This window comes from Hemicordylus capensis, chromosome 6 (assembly GCF_027244095.1).
Source record: "Hemicordylus capensis ecotype Gifberg chromosome 6, rHemCap1.1.pri, whole genome shotgun sequence".
NCBI classification, from domain to species: domain Eukaryota; kingdom Metazoa; phylum Chordata; class Lepidosauria; order Squamata; family Cordylidae; genus Hemicordylus; species Hemicordylus capensis.
This window is the reverse complement of record NC_069662.1, coordinates 52,897,852-52,914,608: the sequence shown is the minus strand read 5'-3', so window position 1 is coordinate 52,914,608 and position 16,757 is coordinate 52,897,852. Positions and strand designations below refer to the sequence as shown.

The window sequence follows — 16,757 nt, the reverse complement described above, 5'->3', positions numbered from 1 at the left end:
CATGGTTTTCTCTATATGTAACGTGGTTAACTTGTGGTCAACACACAGCAGTTACTTGGGAGTAAGCCCCAAAGCCTACTATTAGGATCGACTATCAACAGTAAAGGATCCAGCAGTCAAGAAATACGCCACAGACTAGCACTTGGTAGCAATGAAGGCCTTGGAAAGGATATTTAGATGCCGTGATGTGTCTACACACCTACAAAGATTAAATTAGTTAGGACAATGGTTTTTCCCATGACACTCTGTGGATGCAAAAGCTGGACTTTGAAGAAGCAAGATAGAAAAAGCATTGACGCTTTTGAACTTTGGTGTTGGAGAAGACTTTTGAGGATACCATGGATGGCCAGGAAAACAAACAAATAGATCATAGGATAAATCAATCCAGAATTTTCACTTGAGGCACAAATGACCATGCTCAAACTATCATACTTTGGACACATTTTGCGAAGCCCCAGCTCCCTTGAGAAGTCTGTAATGCTGGGGAAAGCTGAAGGATCATCCTGCAGTCCAATTTTTGCCTGGCTCAGTTACACCTCCTTCCTTAACTATTGATTGTTATTGCACATGCCTTTGTTTATGTATTCTGCATTATGAGAAGCCAATTTGTGAATTGTTTATTAATGTTATGTATCATTTATTACTGACTCATTATTTCTGAATATATTTCTAGTGTTTATTTATATTTTCATTGTTTGGTCATTATTATCTGCATTTTGTTTTGTAGTCATGGTGGGATTTCCCCTTTCCCCTCTTTATTGTTCGTTTCATTCCGTGACTGCCCCTGTCCATTGCCCATGACAAGAAGGCAATAATCTCATAATTTTTAAAAAATAAAAAGAAATATTTCTGTATTAAGGACACACACATTTCAAACAGGATTTGTTTTAAGTTGTGCAGTTAGTAATTTCAGTTAAAATGCCTTGTTTTATTTGGAAGCTATAACCCCCTCCCTCCAGAGGCGTAACTAGGGGAAATAGAGCCTAGGGCAAGCACTGAAATTGCGCCCCTGTCCAAACAGGAATGATGGGACTTGTAGTCAACAATATCTGGAAATCCCTGTTAAAAGGAACACTGTACCATCTAGACATTGTTGTTGATCAAAACCTGAAAACATGAGCCATCTCTGTAAAAGACTTAGAACAACAGTCAGGAGTTATGCGAGGATTCCAAGCGTCATTTTCTCTGTCTCATCTCATTCTTTTTTAAAAAACATGACTTTGTCCTAGAGGATCACCTGCCCAAATAGCCACTAGCAAAATAGGGGAAGAAGGTGGTGGTGGTGGTGGTGGTGGTGGTGGTGTCGGTGGTGTCTATAAACCAGTGAATGATTCCTGCCAGCCTTTGTCTTATGATGACTGTTGGCTCATGATGGGGTATATGTGCATTCACCACACCAGTGCTTACTTTGACACCAAGAGGGAGGAGGATACATTAGTTTGCTACACTAGACAGAGGCAGTTGAAACAGGAGCAGACAGCCAAGTTCTGCCAGGGCCAAAACCAGCCCCTGCCAGACTAAGAAATCATTGTAATTTGCCCCTTCCTGTCACAGGCAGTGTGCTGTTCTTTTATTATTGACTCTAACTCTCAAATATCCCAGTCATGGATGGAAAATTCAGGGTCAATTTACAAGAGACACATTTTCTACATGGAAGTTTCTTCTGTGCAGGTGTTGTGCAGAAACCCATGTGTAGTGACCGCCAGGGGCATAGCAAGGTTGGAATGGGCCAAGATGAGATTTTAAAATGGGCCCCCAGTCCCTCAAAGTCTAGGGCCTCCACACATCCCAGCCCCCCAAGGATTTAAGTCTGATATTTCAAAATAAGTATGCTGCCTGGAAATACATTTCACTGAACATGCACACTTCACAGTATATGGTGATATACATTGAGTACTATATATTTGTGCTACTTTTAATGCCTAGAACACACTAGCAACGCTAATTATTAAAATGGCCCCCTCACTGCAGATTAGCAAAGGAGACTTTCAACCATGCAGGGTGAGCCTATGTTTGTTTTCTCAGAATTCTGAACAAATTCAGTAAAGTTTGATTCCAGGAGGTTTTTCACACGAGGCTTTTAAAGCCCTTTAACACACATCTCATCTGGAATGGAGATGCTGCATTCACATGTCGGCCAGATTTACCCGGAAGTCCCTGTGAGTTATTGGGTAGCAGTTCACACACAAGAAAAATAAAATAAAAGCACAACACATGCTTCACAGTTCTCACTCAGACCTTCTGGGTTGCAAAACAACTTGAAGATAAGTGCATTTATAAATGAATGAATGAATAAATAAATATTTATTCCAGAAGTTTTTGTAATTTTCTGACATGAAACAAGCCACTTATAGGCCTTTTTAGATAGTTTTTGTTTTTAAAGCCAGCACATTTTCCAGTCTGTTTTAAATTAAATATTCAGAGACTTCTCAGTCTCGCCCCACCACCCATATCAAAGCCCTATGGCAAGCAGATCCCTATATACGGGGGTAACCACAAAAAGGAATTCACAGCCTACCTGGCAAAAGCTGTGCTGGATGGTCTGGTCTGCTGCAGGGGGCTCTGCCAGCCTCCTTCCTGGCTTGCTGGGGCCTACTCGAGTTCAGGCTTCAGGGAGGCCTACTCGGAGGCCTCTCTGGAAGCCCCGCCCACCCACCGATCAGCTGAGAGGCAGGGAGAGAAGAGCTCTGCAGTTTGCAGTCTGCTCTGATCCTAGGCCTCGCCAATCCTAGGCTGGAGCTGGAGGCAAGTGGCTGAGGGGCCCTGGGGCTGGGCAGGTGGGCAATTGGGTGGGGGTGGCAGGAACTGGCATGGCGCCCCCACCTCAGTGGTGCCTAGGGCACGTGCCCTGCCTGCCCCCCAGTTCCGCCTATGCCTCCCTCTCCTTCACCCTCAAGAGAGATGAGACTAAAAGAAAGATAAGGGAGCTAGCAAGACTCCCTGAACAAGAGGGAAAGGGGTGGGAGAGGATGGTTTTGCTTGTTTGCTTGTTAGTAAAAGAACTACCCAACAGAAGTGCCAGCCCACCATTTCCCCCCACTTCTCCTCTCATTCTCTATATCTCTGAATGTTGTCAAGGTATGCTAGTAGCATTAAAAAAAAAAAAAAAATCTCCCAGCAAATGCTGGAGAAATCTAATGCCTCCTGAGGGCTTCATCAAGGTAGTGAGGAGAAAGGGGCTGGCTTCCCTCTGGAGAAGGGGAGGGTGGAGAAAGGTAGCCAGGACTACCTTCTTAACTCCATTTGTTTGCAGACTGAGTGCTCCCACTTTGCACACAGATCTCCAGAGTGTCTGCTCAGCCTGCCTAGAAGGACCCTGGGAAATCAGATGACTGGGCTAGGCTTGTTTGCTGGCTATTCTACATAGTCTGGAAATTGCATTTGGTCCAGAATGCGGCGGCCAGGTTGGTCTCTGGGTCATCTAGGAGAGACCATATTACTCCTGTGTTGAAAGAACTATACTGGCTGCTGACACATTTCTGGACAAAATACAAGGTGCTGGTTATTACCTATAAAGCCCTAAACAGTTCAGGCCCTGGGTATTTAAGAGAGTGTCTTCTTCACCATGAACCCCACCACCTGTTAAGATCATCTGGAGAGGTTCATCTGCAGTTGCCGCCAACTCGTTTAGCAGCTACTCAGGAACTGGCCTTCTCCGTTGTTCCCCCTGGACCTTGGAATGCACTCCCTGTTGAAATAAGAGCTTCTCCATCTCTGGCAACTTTTAAAAAGGCACTGAAGATAAATTTATTCATCCAGGCTTTTAATTAGATTTATTGTTTTAATTTTTAATGTTGGCTTTAAATGATTTTAATTGTTTAATTGATTTAATGTTTTAAATGTTTTTAATTGTAAACCACTCAGATACGTAATTATTGAGCAGTATAAAAATATGCTCAATACAATAAATAAATAAATAATGGTCAAAATTGGTGCCTGTAAGCTATTCTGACTTCTGATTGGTTGGGAGCAGTGCTATCCCCTGCCCACCCTTGGTGGGTGGGGGGAAGAAAAGAAAGGCAGATCCTGATAGGTGCTGGGGCACTAAATATGTGATTTGAGTAGTGACTATGGTACTAATTACTTCATTTGGGGGCAATGGATCCCACTGAATAGCCTGAGGAGGAGGAAATGGCTTTACAAAGGGATTTAGAACAAGAGCCAGGGCCATCTGCTGGCAAGCAGTGGAAATGCAACAACAGTCAAGCAAGAGAGACACAGAGAGAGGAAGGCAGAGACGAAGAAGATATGATATCTTCGGTGAAGGAATGGGAGAGGGCTGGCAGGGAGGAGGGCAACGCCCCTTCTGCCCCAAATGAGGAGCCTCCATTGTTCTACCATCAACTCATTAGATGCCCTTAGGCATGCTGCTCCCTCTCAGCCTTAACCCCCTATCTGCAATATGGGGATGATAATACCGGCATACCCTATTGGTTAGTGCAGTCCAATAAGCTAATATGTGTAAAATGTTTTGAGCTCTCGAAAACACAATGTGAATGCTCATTATTCTTATAAGATCATCTCAGATGACAGTCACTCATGTGTATTCAGTGTGCAGTGGGAAGTTGTGGCTGGTTGCACTCCAGCTTTGTTTAATCCTAAGGCAAGCATTTCCTTGCAAGTTCAGCTTGCATCTCCTTTGCTTTGAGTTACATCACAACTAAGATTCAGCAGGCAGATAAAATGAAGTCTTGTCAAGTGTACTACTCCTTTAATCTAGTAGCACAGCTTCTGTATACAGCCCAAAATTATAACTATAAGGTGGGGACAGATCCATACTCTGCCTCCTGACACAAAACACACACAATACCTCTATGGTGTGTGTGTGTGTGTGTGTGTGTGTGTGTGTGTAAGTGAGAGAGAGAGAGAGAGAGAGAGAGAGAGATTGATTTTCCAGGGATATGATAGTGGCTTTTCAAACCTTTCCCTAGTGACTTATCATATTTTATGGATATGCAAACTAATTTTTCCTTCTACTTGGAAAAGCTCACTATGACAAAAATTCCTTCTCCCATATCTTCTGTCCTAGCTGCCCTCCCCACTCCAGTTCTGGAAATAAATATGATTTTTCATTGTCCACAAGCCTATATAAACCATAAATGCCACTAATCTTTCCAACATAGTAAACTGGGGCTTTGGGCAGAGAGCAACAGCATTAAAGTATTATAATAATAATTAATAAATTAATTAATAACAACAATATAAATAATGCCACTTTTCAACAAAAAAGTTCTTTAAGTGGTTAACATAGCTAAATGGAATAAGATGGTTCCCTGTCCCCAAAAGGCTCCAATCTAAAAAGAAACACATAAGGCAGACACCAGAAACAACCACTGCTAACACACTGTGCTGGGGCTGGATAGGGACAGTTGCTTTCTCCCTGCTAAGTATAAGACCATTTTAAAAGGTGCCTCTGTGCCCAGTTGGCAGGGGAAACAACAAGAATAAATGTCATCTGCTGCACAAAGAAAAAAAGACCCACAGGGCACAAGGACAACATGAGGACAACTGGCCAGGAAGCAGGAAGTTCTAGCAAATAAACTGAACATGAGTGAGCCAACCATGTGATGCTACAGCTCAAAAGCTCTAGTCCATAGTTAGTTCAATTATCTAACAGAAACATCAATCAAGACTTGGGAAGTTATAATACTCTGTTTGGTGCTTGGAATAACTTATTTGGAGTTCTGGGTACCACTACTCAAGAATCTAGACATATAATTCTCTAAGGCGTACCTGTGGCTAATCCCGTGTGTGGCAGCTCTCGTGAGAGGTGATTAGGCAGTGGGGATTCCATATGTAAATATGGAGGAGGAGCCTGTAATGGTTAAGGTTAGTTGGAATGCAACTGTTACTGGTTGGAAGATGTTCTTGACTGTAGAGGAGATGAATCTATATATATAAAGGATAGTGGGCAGGGGTCTGCGAAGAGAGGGGTCGTGAGGGAGGAAAGAGCCCCTTCAGGAGAAGGAGGCTGCTGTTGTGTGAATTAGATGAGGAAACAATATGAACAAGATCTATTAATTCAGGAATTAACAGGAGGGAGGGCGGGATGGAGAGAGAGAAGGGAGGGGAAGAAAGACAGGGGAAGAGCAAGTGGAGGAAAGAAAAAGAAGGGAGGGGAAGAGAGAAAGAAGGAAGCATGAGGGATGGGCCCGAGCCTGTCAGCTGCCTGATGGGAATGAGCAGCCATGGCGGCGGCGGTGGCAGCAAGGAAGGGCCCAGTCAACCACTGCTGCTGTTTGGGGCTACCAAGGCCATTGGCGGAGGCAGGCAGGCAGGCAGGCAAAGGACGGGCCCGGGCCTGTCAGTGGCCTGAAGGGAATGAACGGCTATGGAGGTGGCAGCAGTGAGGAAGGGCCCAGTCAACCGCTGCTGCTCCTGTGGGAGGAGCAGGGCTCAGTGAGGATAGGGAAGTCTCTGTGGACAGGGGGCTGCAGCTTGGCCAATAAGTGGCAGCAACACTGCAGCTGCGACCAAGAGGGATGAGGGGGATGGAATAAAGGGATGGAGGAGTGGCCAAGAGGGGTGAGGGGGCTGGAAGAAACCAGATGGAGAAGGAGAAGCAGGAGTGTGGCTTAGGTGAGGGTGGAGAGATCTCTGAGGTGAGGGGGGCTGTGGCTGGGGGTGAAGGGAGCAATCAAGTACTCCAATGCTTTTTAACATCTACATGAAACCGCTGGGAGAGATAATCCGGGGATTTGGTGCTGGGTGCTATCAGTACGCTGATGACATCCAAATCTATTTCTCCATGTCAACTTCATCAGGAGAAGGCATATCCTCCCTGAATGCCTGCCTGGAGGCGCTAATGGGCTGGATGAGGGATAACAAACTGAGACTGCATCCAGACAAGTCGGAAGTACTTGTTGTGTGGGGTTGTTACTCGGGAAACAATATTGACCTGCCTGTTCTAGATGGGGTAACACTTCCTCAGAAGGAACAGGTACGCAGTTTGGGAATGCTTCTGGATTCACGCCTCTCCCTGGTTTCTCAGGTTGTGGCAGTGGCCAGAAGTGCTTTTTATCAGCTTTGGTTGATACATCAGCTGTGTCCATTTCTTGAGATTCATGACCTCAGAACAGTAGTACATTTGCTGGTAACCTCCAGACTTGATTACTGCAATGCGCTCTATGTGGGGCTGCCTTTGTACGTAGTCTGGAAACTATAATTAGTACAGAACGCAGCAGCCAGCTTGGTCTCCGGGACATCTCGAAAAGACCATATTAAACCTATATTACAGGAGTTACACTGGCTGCCAATAGGTTTCCGGGCAAAATACAAAGTACTGGTTATAACCTATAAAGCCCTAAACAGCTTAGGCCCACGGTATTTAAGAGAGCGACTTCTTCTGCACAATCCCCATTGTCCTCTGCATTCTGTCTGTGGCTACCTTCAAGTCGTTTGGTGGCCACTCAGGGACGGGCCTTCTCAGTTGTCACTCCAAGACTTTGAAATGCGCTTCCCGCTGACATAAGACTCTCCCCATCTCTAGCGGTTTTTAAAAGATCTTTGAAGACTCATCTTTTTAACCAGGACTTTTAGCTTTTGTAATTTTAAATACTGTAAATTGTTTTTGTTTTTAGGCAGCTTTTTGGAGTTTTAATTGATTTTAATGTTTTGTGCTTTTGTATTGTTTTATGGTTGTGAACCGCCCCGAGACTTAGGTTTGGGGCGGTATAGAAATGTATGTATTAAATAAATAAATAAATAATGTGCAGATGCTCTGTGTGGGTTAAGCTAGTAATAATGACAAACTGAAAAAGGATGCAGAGGAGAGAGTCATGAGGATGATCAAGGTTCTAGAAGACAAACCATTCTAGGAAAGGATGAGGGAGGTGGGTGTATATATTCTAAACAAGATCTAATTTAAGGTCTGTTAACATGATGAAGAATCTTGACAGAGAGGAAAAGGTACAATCACTCACTTACTATAGGCAATTAGGCAACTAATTTAAACTACAAGGAAGCAGAAGCAGGTTGAAGGTCAAGAAGAATTTCCCAACTATAAGAGCAGTTCCTTAATTAGATAAGATAATTAGAGAAATGAGGGAATCTCTTTCTATGGGGTTTTTGAAATAAGGCGGAACAGGAATCTTCATGGATTCTTCAGCTATTTGGGGGTAAAGGGATGAATTAGATGTCCTACTGGATACCTTTCAACTTTATCAAAAACGGAAGGCTTCCGATGCATGGGTTGCTTTTTCCTACCTCTCCATCTCTTGTTTCCACTGTTTTGACCACAATGCTCCTCTTCAGGTGGGCCTCAGAAACGGACTTTGTGTCCAGACTTGTTTCTGGTGAGGAGGGAAAGAACAGCCTGGTCATTGTCATAGAGCAGCCTTGATTCAAAAGGCACCACTGGCAGACTGTGATGCACTTTTAGGTTGTCAATGAGACCACAACAAAATGACAGAGGAAAAGGCTGAAGCCTTTTTCTGGGGTAAACAGTGACAAAACCATGAATGAAAACTCAATTTCTTCTACACTGATGCACTTGTACTGAACACAGACAATGAAGGGAAGGAGAAAACTCAGGGCCAAATTATGTTACATTAAACACATTATTTATCCCTGTTTCTTTGAGATTTTATAGCAGGGGCGTAGCAAGGTTGGAGGGGGCCCAGAGACAAGATTTTAAAATGGGCCCCTCACTGATATACGCACACAAACACACTTCACAATCTAGTGTTTTTTTTACTCTCTGCTCCTGCCGATCTCCAAGAGACTCAACATAATTCATAGGGGGTGCAACATGGGTGGGTGGGGAATCATGTGATGTGCCTCTGGGGGGCCCCTCGAGGCAGTGGGACCCCAAGACGACTGCCTCCCCTTGCCTAATGGTAGTTACGCCCCTGTTTTATAGGCTGGTTCACACAACCATTAAAATTGGAGTAGGATGTGAGCTACCCAGATTTGCATGATTGTAAGAACACAGCCTTTCCCTCCAGCCCGGGTTGTTCCTGACAAGGCTACCCAGCTTTTGTACCAAGGTTTTTACTGAGAGTGGAGGAAAGTAGAGCTCTTGTACCCTGATTGTTTGATCATGAGAACCCATGTGCTGCTCCTACCTGGGCTTCTGGCACTTGGCATGCCCTCACCTGCATGGTAACCATCAAGAGCTGTGCCTACCATGGCTGCCGTCCATAGACATGCTAGCCTTCAAAGCACACTCTGTACTCCTGAAGCCAGAGCAGCTTTGGCAGAGCTGCACCCATCTCCTGCTACTTCCTGGTCAATGGGAGGGCAGTCATGGATGTCATGAAGCTTTTCCAGTCAGCTGGCAATGCAGAAGATGCTGGGAATGTATGCTGGCCCTTGGAGGGCCTCCCACGGAGGGGTGGAGCTTGTAGCTGCTGATTTCAGTCATGGACCTGCCTCCACTTGTGGTTGCATGCTGGCTGGGTTTGCAGAGTCCACCTGAGATGTTGATCATGTGCTGTATACAGGGTAACATCTCGCCTGGGCTCCTACTCGCCTCACAGTGGTCGTGTGAACAGCCCTACTTTCAGTTAAATAACTGTCACAGGGGTTATGTGTGATCAGGATAAGGACCATCATGTGTAGGGTGGGGGCATTTACCCTTATCTTGCTGTGCCATGATCTTGATGAAAATGGTGATGAAAATAGGAAGCTTCCCTCTCAGGTCTAATAGCAGCTTTGGGAATAAGCTAATTGTCATAGGGACTGTGGCATCACAGTCCTGATCCTGATAATCCTCTACCGTAGCAACTAATTAGCTGAAAAAATAAATATGCAGAGTCAAACTATGTGGTCAATCGAACATCTAGTTTGGCCTTTAGCTAGGTAGTTGGTAGGCATTGCTAGACTTCATCTAATTCAGAACATCTTGACTGACAAAAGTCTCCGTGACCCAGGGACTCTGCAAGACTTTGCAGAGACCCAGACTGTGCAAGCTCTATCCAGCTGCATCAGAGTGTAGGAGGAACCTCATTTGAGGAGTGAGGAGGTGAGTTTGAGGAGCAAGGAGGTGAGTTTTCATTTAGGAACTTTCAAGGTAATCTTCCATGTGGCAAATATAGTGACCCAGAGAAGAAGCAACTCAGAACAGAGTATAATGCAGTGAAGATTAAGAGTTGGTGGAGTGGCTAAAGAGTGTGATCTAGACAGCTCTGGTTAAAAGCTAGCCTCAGCCACGGCCTTCAGGAAGCCACTATTCTTTCAGCCCCCTATTTGCAATATGAGGATAAGAATTCTGACCTACCTTACAGATTGTTATAAGGATTCCTGAGATTAAGCACTTTGAATACTCCTGAGTACCATATAAATGCTAAATATTATTATGGGTGGGGGAAGTCAGAACATTTCTACTAGTACTACTAGTGCTACTACTAGTGCTACTACTACTACTTACCACTTATATTATACACCACTACCAAACATGTCTAGTTGGGATCTCACTTGCTGTAGACAGGAGCTAAAGACTTGGAACCCTACCTCTCCCTTTCTAACAGTTCTTGGTCCTCTTGCCAAATCATGCCTACTGTTGGTCTTTACAGCTCCTGCTCTGTAAATGCAGCAAATAGCCACTTTGGTGGGGATCTGCAGTGCAGAAATGGCAAAGAAGGAAAGGGTGAACCCCCTCACACATGCACCAGGGTTGGAACAGGGCCCACCTGGGGCCCATTTTCTTTATATAAAAGGACCACTTTCTGGCTAAGCCCATCTCCCCACAACAGTTTTAACATCACGTGTAGTTGGGCCTGAGCTTTCTTCATGCTCTGCTTGGGGGCTTCCAGAAGCATCTAGCTTGTCGGATGCTGAACTAGAAAGACTTTTGGTCTGACAATCAGGTTTTAGTTATATACAGTCATGATTATGATAGTGGTAGTGGAAGAAAAAGAATGGGGTGAAATGGGGTGTAGAAAACAATAGAGGTCTCGCTGGACTAGCTTTGCCACCTTCAGTGTGATTAAGGGGCCATTTCAATAAGGCAAGGAGCCCACCTGACAGAGTGGATACCTGTATCAAATTAATAAGGATTTCTCTAGAGAAGATGAGCAGCGGGGTGGGGAGAAAGTGGATGGTTTTGAAATGGCTGCGTTGGATGCTCGAAGATGAGGCTTGTCAAGCGTGACTTGGCATGCTCCAGGCTTGCTGGATAATGGAACCTGCAGAGATTCTGCCTTGGGTAACTCTGGAACCTCCTGAATGGTCTAGGAGTATCAGAAGCTGCAGCAGTGCTGACAATAAGCAGGTATAGACCTGATCGGCCCTTGAATGGGAAACTACCGGGAGGGGAGCCCCCTGTAAGAGTTGGATAGACGTTGCCCTGTGATGGCAGAAGTGAGAGGAAGGACACTGGCCTCAGTCACTGATCTGAAGAAAGGGGGCTTTCTAAACCCTCCTCCCTCCACATGAATGCCAGTAAGCAAGGGGAAGGCTATTTGGGGGTATTTTCTTCTGCAGTGCAACATTCTAAATATTTGCATATGCTGCTCAAAGCCTTTTGGAACTGAGCAGAATAAAAATTAGCAAGCAAGCAAGCAAATAAGCAAATAAATAAGCAAGCAGATAGATAGATAGATAGATAGATAGATGTTGTTTTTTAATCTCCATTCTGGTTGCTGCTTCCCTGTTTCTATTTCCTTCTAATGTTGTGAAATATGTACAATACATTAATTGTCACAAAAATGCCATCAACTTTCCTCAACTTCAAAAATAACAGAGTGTGTAAAAGGTGCTTCCTTCAATATCTCGTCACTCAGGGAAAGAGTGAGGGAGCAAAACACTTAATTGCTCACAACATAATGCTGTCCCACCGCTGTGACCTCCATACAGTGATAGCTAGGATTGCCAAATTCAAGCTCTCCAAATCTGGGCACCCTAATTTGCATGCTATGCAAATTACCTTGCAAATTATTTTCATATTAGGCAAATTAACTGATGCACTGTCCAGTTGACTTGTATTTGCCCTGGATATCTACCAGCAACAGTTGGAGAGGATCTCTTTACCTGACCATTTACCTGAGCATTAAATACCCAGACTTTATATCCCAGCACTTTCTAATATACAGGTTCAGTTTTTGACCTTGTCTAGTTAACTGTGTGTAGAGCTGCCATGGATTCCTCACCAACTGCAGACTACCACCCTACTCTATTTTCCAATACCTGAATATGCTATTTATTGGTGAATAAATATGCAATGTATTGGCTTAAATATGCCAATTTAATTATGCTATTAATTGGTGAAGGTGAAGATACCAGATAAGATGGGTGAAGATACCAAATAAAAGCTTGTGTTGAGGAGCAGTGCTGCGTGCATTTTCACCACCACTAAATTCTACAGTTGACCCTACAAAACTGGCACAAAATGACTCCTTTTGATTTAGAATACAAGTATAGGCTGGAAAAGAGCAGAGGGCAGAGAGAATTCATGGGGGTTTAAAGCAAAATTTAAAAACAAAATTAAATAATATCTTTAGAAAATAAATGAAGACTACACTAAATCTGATATATTAATAGCAGCAATAGAACAAAAAATACACTGAGCTTTTCAGTTAAGAAAGCAATCCGATACTTGGGAGAAAATCTGATTGAAACCAATGGTGCTTTCTTCTCAGTAGGCATGCACAGAATGCATTGCACTATAAAGCCAAAAACTTTAAACATTACATTACAAAGGTAGACAGTGATTTACATCAAAATTTACATTTACATTCTGAGCCATTTTTGGAAGGGCGGTATAGAAATCGAATAAATAAATAAATAAATAAATACATACATACATACATACCCCCTGCTGACAAAAAACAAAGGCAACATTCCTCAGGGAGATTACTTATTGTGAACCTCTCCCAGTCTGCTTCACCTGCCTTTCTCCGTCCAGCGGTTGAACAGAATAGTGATCTCAGGTTTTGCTCCATAACTCTACTTCCACAAAGGCTAGAGCTTAGTTTAGTTTAGTTTTTTTAAAAAAAATTAAATTCAAGCTGGGTGTCCGGCCGCACTGGTCACCCTTACCGTCCAGGACAAGGCCGGGTGGCCACCCGATGCTGTGGGAGGGGACGGTGAGCTGATGGAGGGGGAAGATGGCACACTGATGAGTCCTGCTGGCCACCCAGTCTTCCCAGCAAATGACACTCCTGACAGGGAAACTAGACTGGGCGAGCTGGGACTGAGGAGAACTCCGAGGGAGGCGTGTGGGAGTGACGTCATTGGTGCAGAGGGGGAGGGGGCTCAGGAGGGAGGAGGGAGGAATGGGGAGGAAGGGAGCAGGGCAGTGCAGCTGCTGGGGATAATGGGCCAATAAAGAGGGGCATTGCCCCCTTAATTGGGGATGGGAGGTGCACAGCCTGCGAGGGAGCATTTAAGGAGCTGGCCAGGGATGAGTGGCTGGTGGATGGTGAGTGCTGGGTCCTCCGGAGCAGGAGCGGAGCGACGCTGGTGGTGGCCCGTGTGCGGCCACCGCCACGGCCCCCTGGCCCCACCCCCGCAACTGATGTCAGACATGGCCTGACTAGCCAAGCCCCCGTATCTGACATCAGACACGGGGGCATGGTCTCCCAAACGGGGCCATGCGACCCCGTTTGGAAAGGAGATCAGCCAGCGCTGCATTGGCCTGCGTGGGCCGGAGTGACTCTCCCTGCCTTAAAGGCTCTCTCTAAAACAGGGAAGGGAGATCGATTGGCCCCACTGCATTGGCAGCGAGACCAGGAGCTGCTCTCCCTGCCTTTAAGGCAGGGAGAGTCACTGCGGCCACGCTGCCAAACGCAGCACGGGCCGATTTTGACCGAAATAATGCCCCCACATCTGACGTCAGATGTAGGGGTGTGTGTCTAGAATTGCCCTTGCGGCCCCTGATTGGTGGTGGCCCGGGTTCTTTGAACCCGTTCGCCCAATGGTGGCTCCGCCCTGCTCCGTAGAGAGGCCAGTACTAAGCGCAAACAGCTTGGGATGGAGGAGACCCAGGGTGGTGTTTAATCCCTCCCTGTCCCTACTCTGAGGCTGGCCCCTGCTGGTTTGTGTAGGCTGGGTGAAGAAGACCTCACCATGTAGCTGGACACTGGGAATCTGGGTGCCCTAATGGGCTAACTGAGCACCATGCCCAGTAAATACCCGGAAATCTGGGGGAGATGGCAACATTAGTGATAGACCACCTGACAAGAATGGGTTCCCCACCTCGGATCTGAAGGTTGGAGAAGGTCTGGACTGGAATAGTGATCCTGCAGAGAAAAAGAGTCAAAGAAGGAGGAGAGAAGCAAAACGTAGGTTTTAGATGTCAGTCCTAAACTTGTTTCTCCCTCACTCCCCACCCTCCCAGCTTTGATTAATTGATTCCAAGTTTTGTTCTAGCCAGGCTTTAAGGTCAAAGAAGGATTGGTGAGAAACAAAAATCTCGCAAAGGAGTTCCTGGGACTGAAATGATATGGCAAGAACAGCAGGTTGTCATAGCAAGAACCAGTCTGAAGCTTGATGAGAGATCATACTCATTATCTGACAGATTTATTCCTGCGTCTGGATGTAGGTTTTAGCACTGCATTTCCGGGATAAACAGCCTTTCTCTAGGCACAAAGGGTCAAGGGAATGCTTGGTGACTCTACAAGACCAAGTTCGAATCTAACAGTGCTTGATAATTCTCTATTAAATAGCTGTTAAACTAGACAGTTCTATAAGCTGACTTCTTACTTCCCTCATGAGTTTCCATGACACTCCCAGATTTGGAGTGAGGCTTAGTCTGCCCTTGCAACAGATTAAGGAGGGATGCCACATAATGGCGCAGCAGGGAAATGATTTGACTAGCAAGCCAGAGGTTGCCAGTTCAAATCCCCGCTGGTATGTTTTCCAGTTTATGGGAAACACCTATATTGGGCAGCAGCAATATAGGAAGATGCTGAAAAGCATCATCTCATACTGCGTGGGAGATGGCAATGGTAAACCCTTCCTCTATTCTACCAAAGACAACCACAGGGCTCTCTGGTTGCCAGGAGTCGACACCGATTCGATGGCACACTTTACCTTTAATCTAAGGTGGTAGAGTGGACTGTACAAATGCAGATTGCAGATAGGGTAGGTCTGTTATTTTTAGATGTTTTCCCATGTAAAAAAAACTCAAGTAGAAAACTAGCATGTTAGGGAGAAAAGTTATAGCACAGCGTGCTCTCTACTGTGCTAATTTTCTAATGACAGAGAATGTTTGCTTTGTTGTGTTTTACATAAGGGAGCACTAAATATGTGGTCCTCTTCTGCAATCTGAAGTGGAACCATTCTATCACTTCAGGAATTCACCACCTCATTTGGTTTCATGTGTAGACTTAACATGGAGCCTAACATTAATGGTTCCCGAGGAAATTCTGGTTTGGTAATCCTCTGACTTCTAACAGGATTCTCAGCAATGTTGCTGTAAAATATTTTTTTTAATAGCAGAAAAGAATGAGGCATCAGCTCCTCTGAGTAAAGCTCATTGACCGGGGAGCCCCGAGTTCAAATCCCCATTCAGCCATGACACTAGCTGGGTGACTCTGGGCCAGTCTCACTTCTCTCTCAGCCTAACCTACTTCACAGGGTTGTTGTGAGGAGAAACTCAAGTATGTAGTACACTGCTCTGGGCTCCTTGGAGGAAGAGCGGGATAGAAAATGTAAAATAAATTTAAAAATAAATAAATAATATTTGTATTACATAACTGTTTTATTGTTTTATATTGTTTTAAATGTTTTGTAAACCACTTTGACATTGTTTTAATGTAAGGTGGTATAACAATCAATTAATCAATCAGTCAGTCAATCATGAAGGAATTTCTGGGGGTCTTACCTGCTTTCCTCTCCCTCTAGGAGTTTGCGATAAGTGGCAATCTCAATGTCCAATGCCAGTTTGACATTGAGGAGGTCCTGATATTCCTGGAGGTGCCGGGCCATTTCCTCCTTGAGACTCCTGGTGTCTTCCTCCAACCGGATCACCGTGTCCTGGTAGCTGGCCGTCTCGAGGGCATAACGATCTTCCATCTCCCTCAACTGCCTCTCCAGGGATTCATTCTGCAATGAGGATAATGGGAGAGTTGTTGATGAATAAAACCAGGTGGTGACCAGTGTCAGTGGTGCTTTTGGCACCATTAACAACAGCCTTATTGACAACAGCCTGGAGGCTGAAAGTGGCATACATTCAAGGGGATATCTGTTCTGGTTTATTTATGAGAATGGATTACAATGTAAGAGACATGATGGAAAAAGAAAAAGGACTGCGAAGGAAAGATGGAAATAAGCTAGCTGAAGTACCAGCTCTTTCAGATAGTTGTACCCCAACAAAGAGAGGTTCTTTTCCTGGGTCAGCGAGCCAAACACATCACCAGTCGAGAAGGTTTTAAAAGGCTTTATTTTGCTCTACAGTAGCAAAAGGTCTTAGCCAGCTCTCGCTCAAGTCCAAGACCCCAAACATACACAAGCATGATATATTTATAGTCAAGGAGTTGCGTTGCCAGAACCTAAGGGGTATACTTGTGGGTCAAATGGGCCGTAACCCAAAATTTGGCTGAAAATAAGCCAAATCAGGCAACAGACATAGGTACTGCCCATCTTCTTTGTCTGTACTTTCTGTAAATTTCCAGCTAACTTCTGTGCATGTACCTGAGTCAATACATAACCATTTTCTTATCTAGTGTCTCCTGGCCCTCCTTTGCACGGCTAAACAACTCCTTATTTGGTATCACCTAGCCCCCCTTTTCACAGCCAGGTTATATGAAGGGTAACATGGCTTCGGTCTGGTTCAGACCTACACCAATATGACTACATAATGTAGTTGCATCATG

At 44.9% G+C, this 16,757-nt stretch overlaps 1 protein-coding gene across 2 annotated transcripts in view; it reads right to left on the bottom strand.

The window, feature by feature from the left end:
- Positions 1 to 16,757, bottom strand: part of GFAP (glial fibrillary acidic protein) — a 38,791-nt gene that overhangs the window by 4,454 nt on the left and 17,580 nt on the right. The window contains exons 6-8 of one of the 2 annotated variants that reach the window (XM_053261200.1): positions 15,767 to 15,987; positions 14,137 to 14,180; positions 8,206 to 8,291 (exon numbers count right to left, since the gene is read on the bottom strand). In XM_053261200.1, coding sequence (XP_053117175.1) covers positions 8,206 to 8,291; positions 14,137 to 14,180; positions 15,767 to 15,987 — 351 coding nt within the window. The remainder of the gene's footprint in view (positions 1 to 8,205; positions 8,292 to 14,136; positions 14,181 to 15,766; positions 15,988 to 16,757) is intronic. The other variant, XM_053261201.1, reaches the window with a different exon arrangement.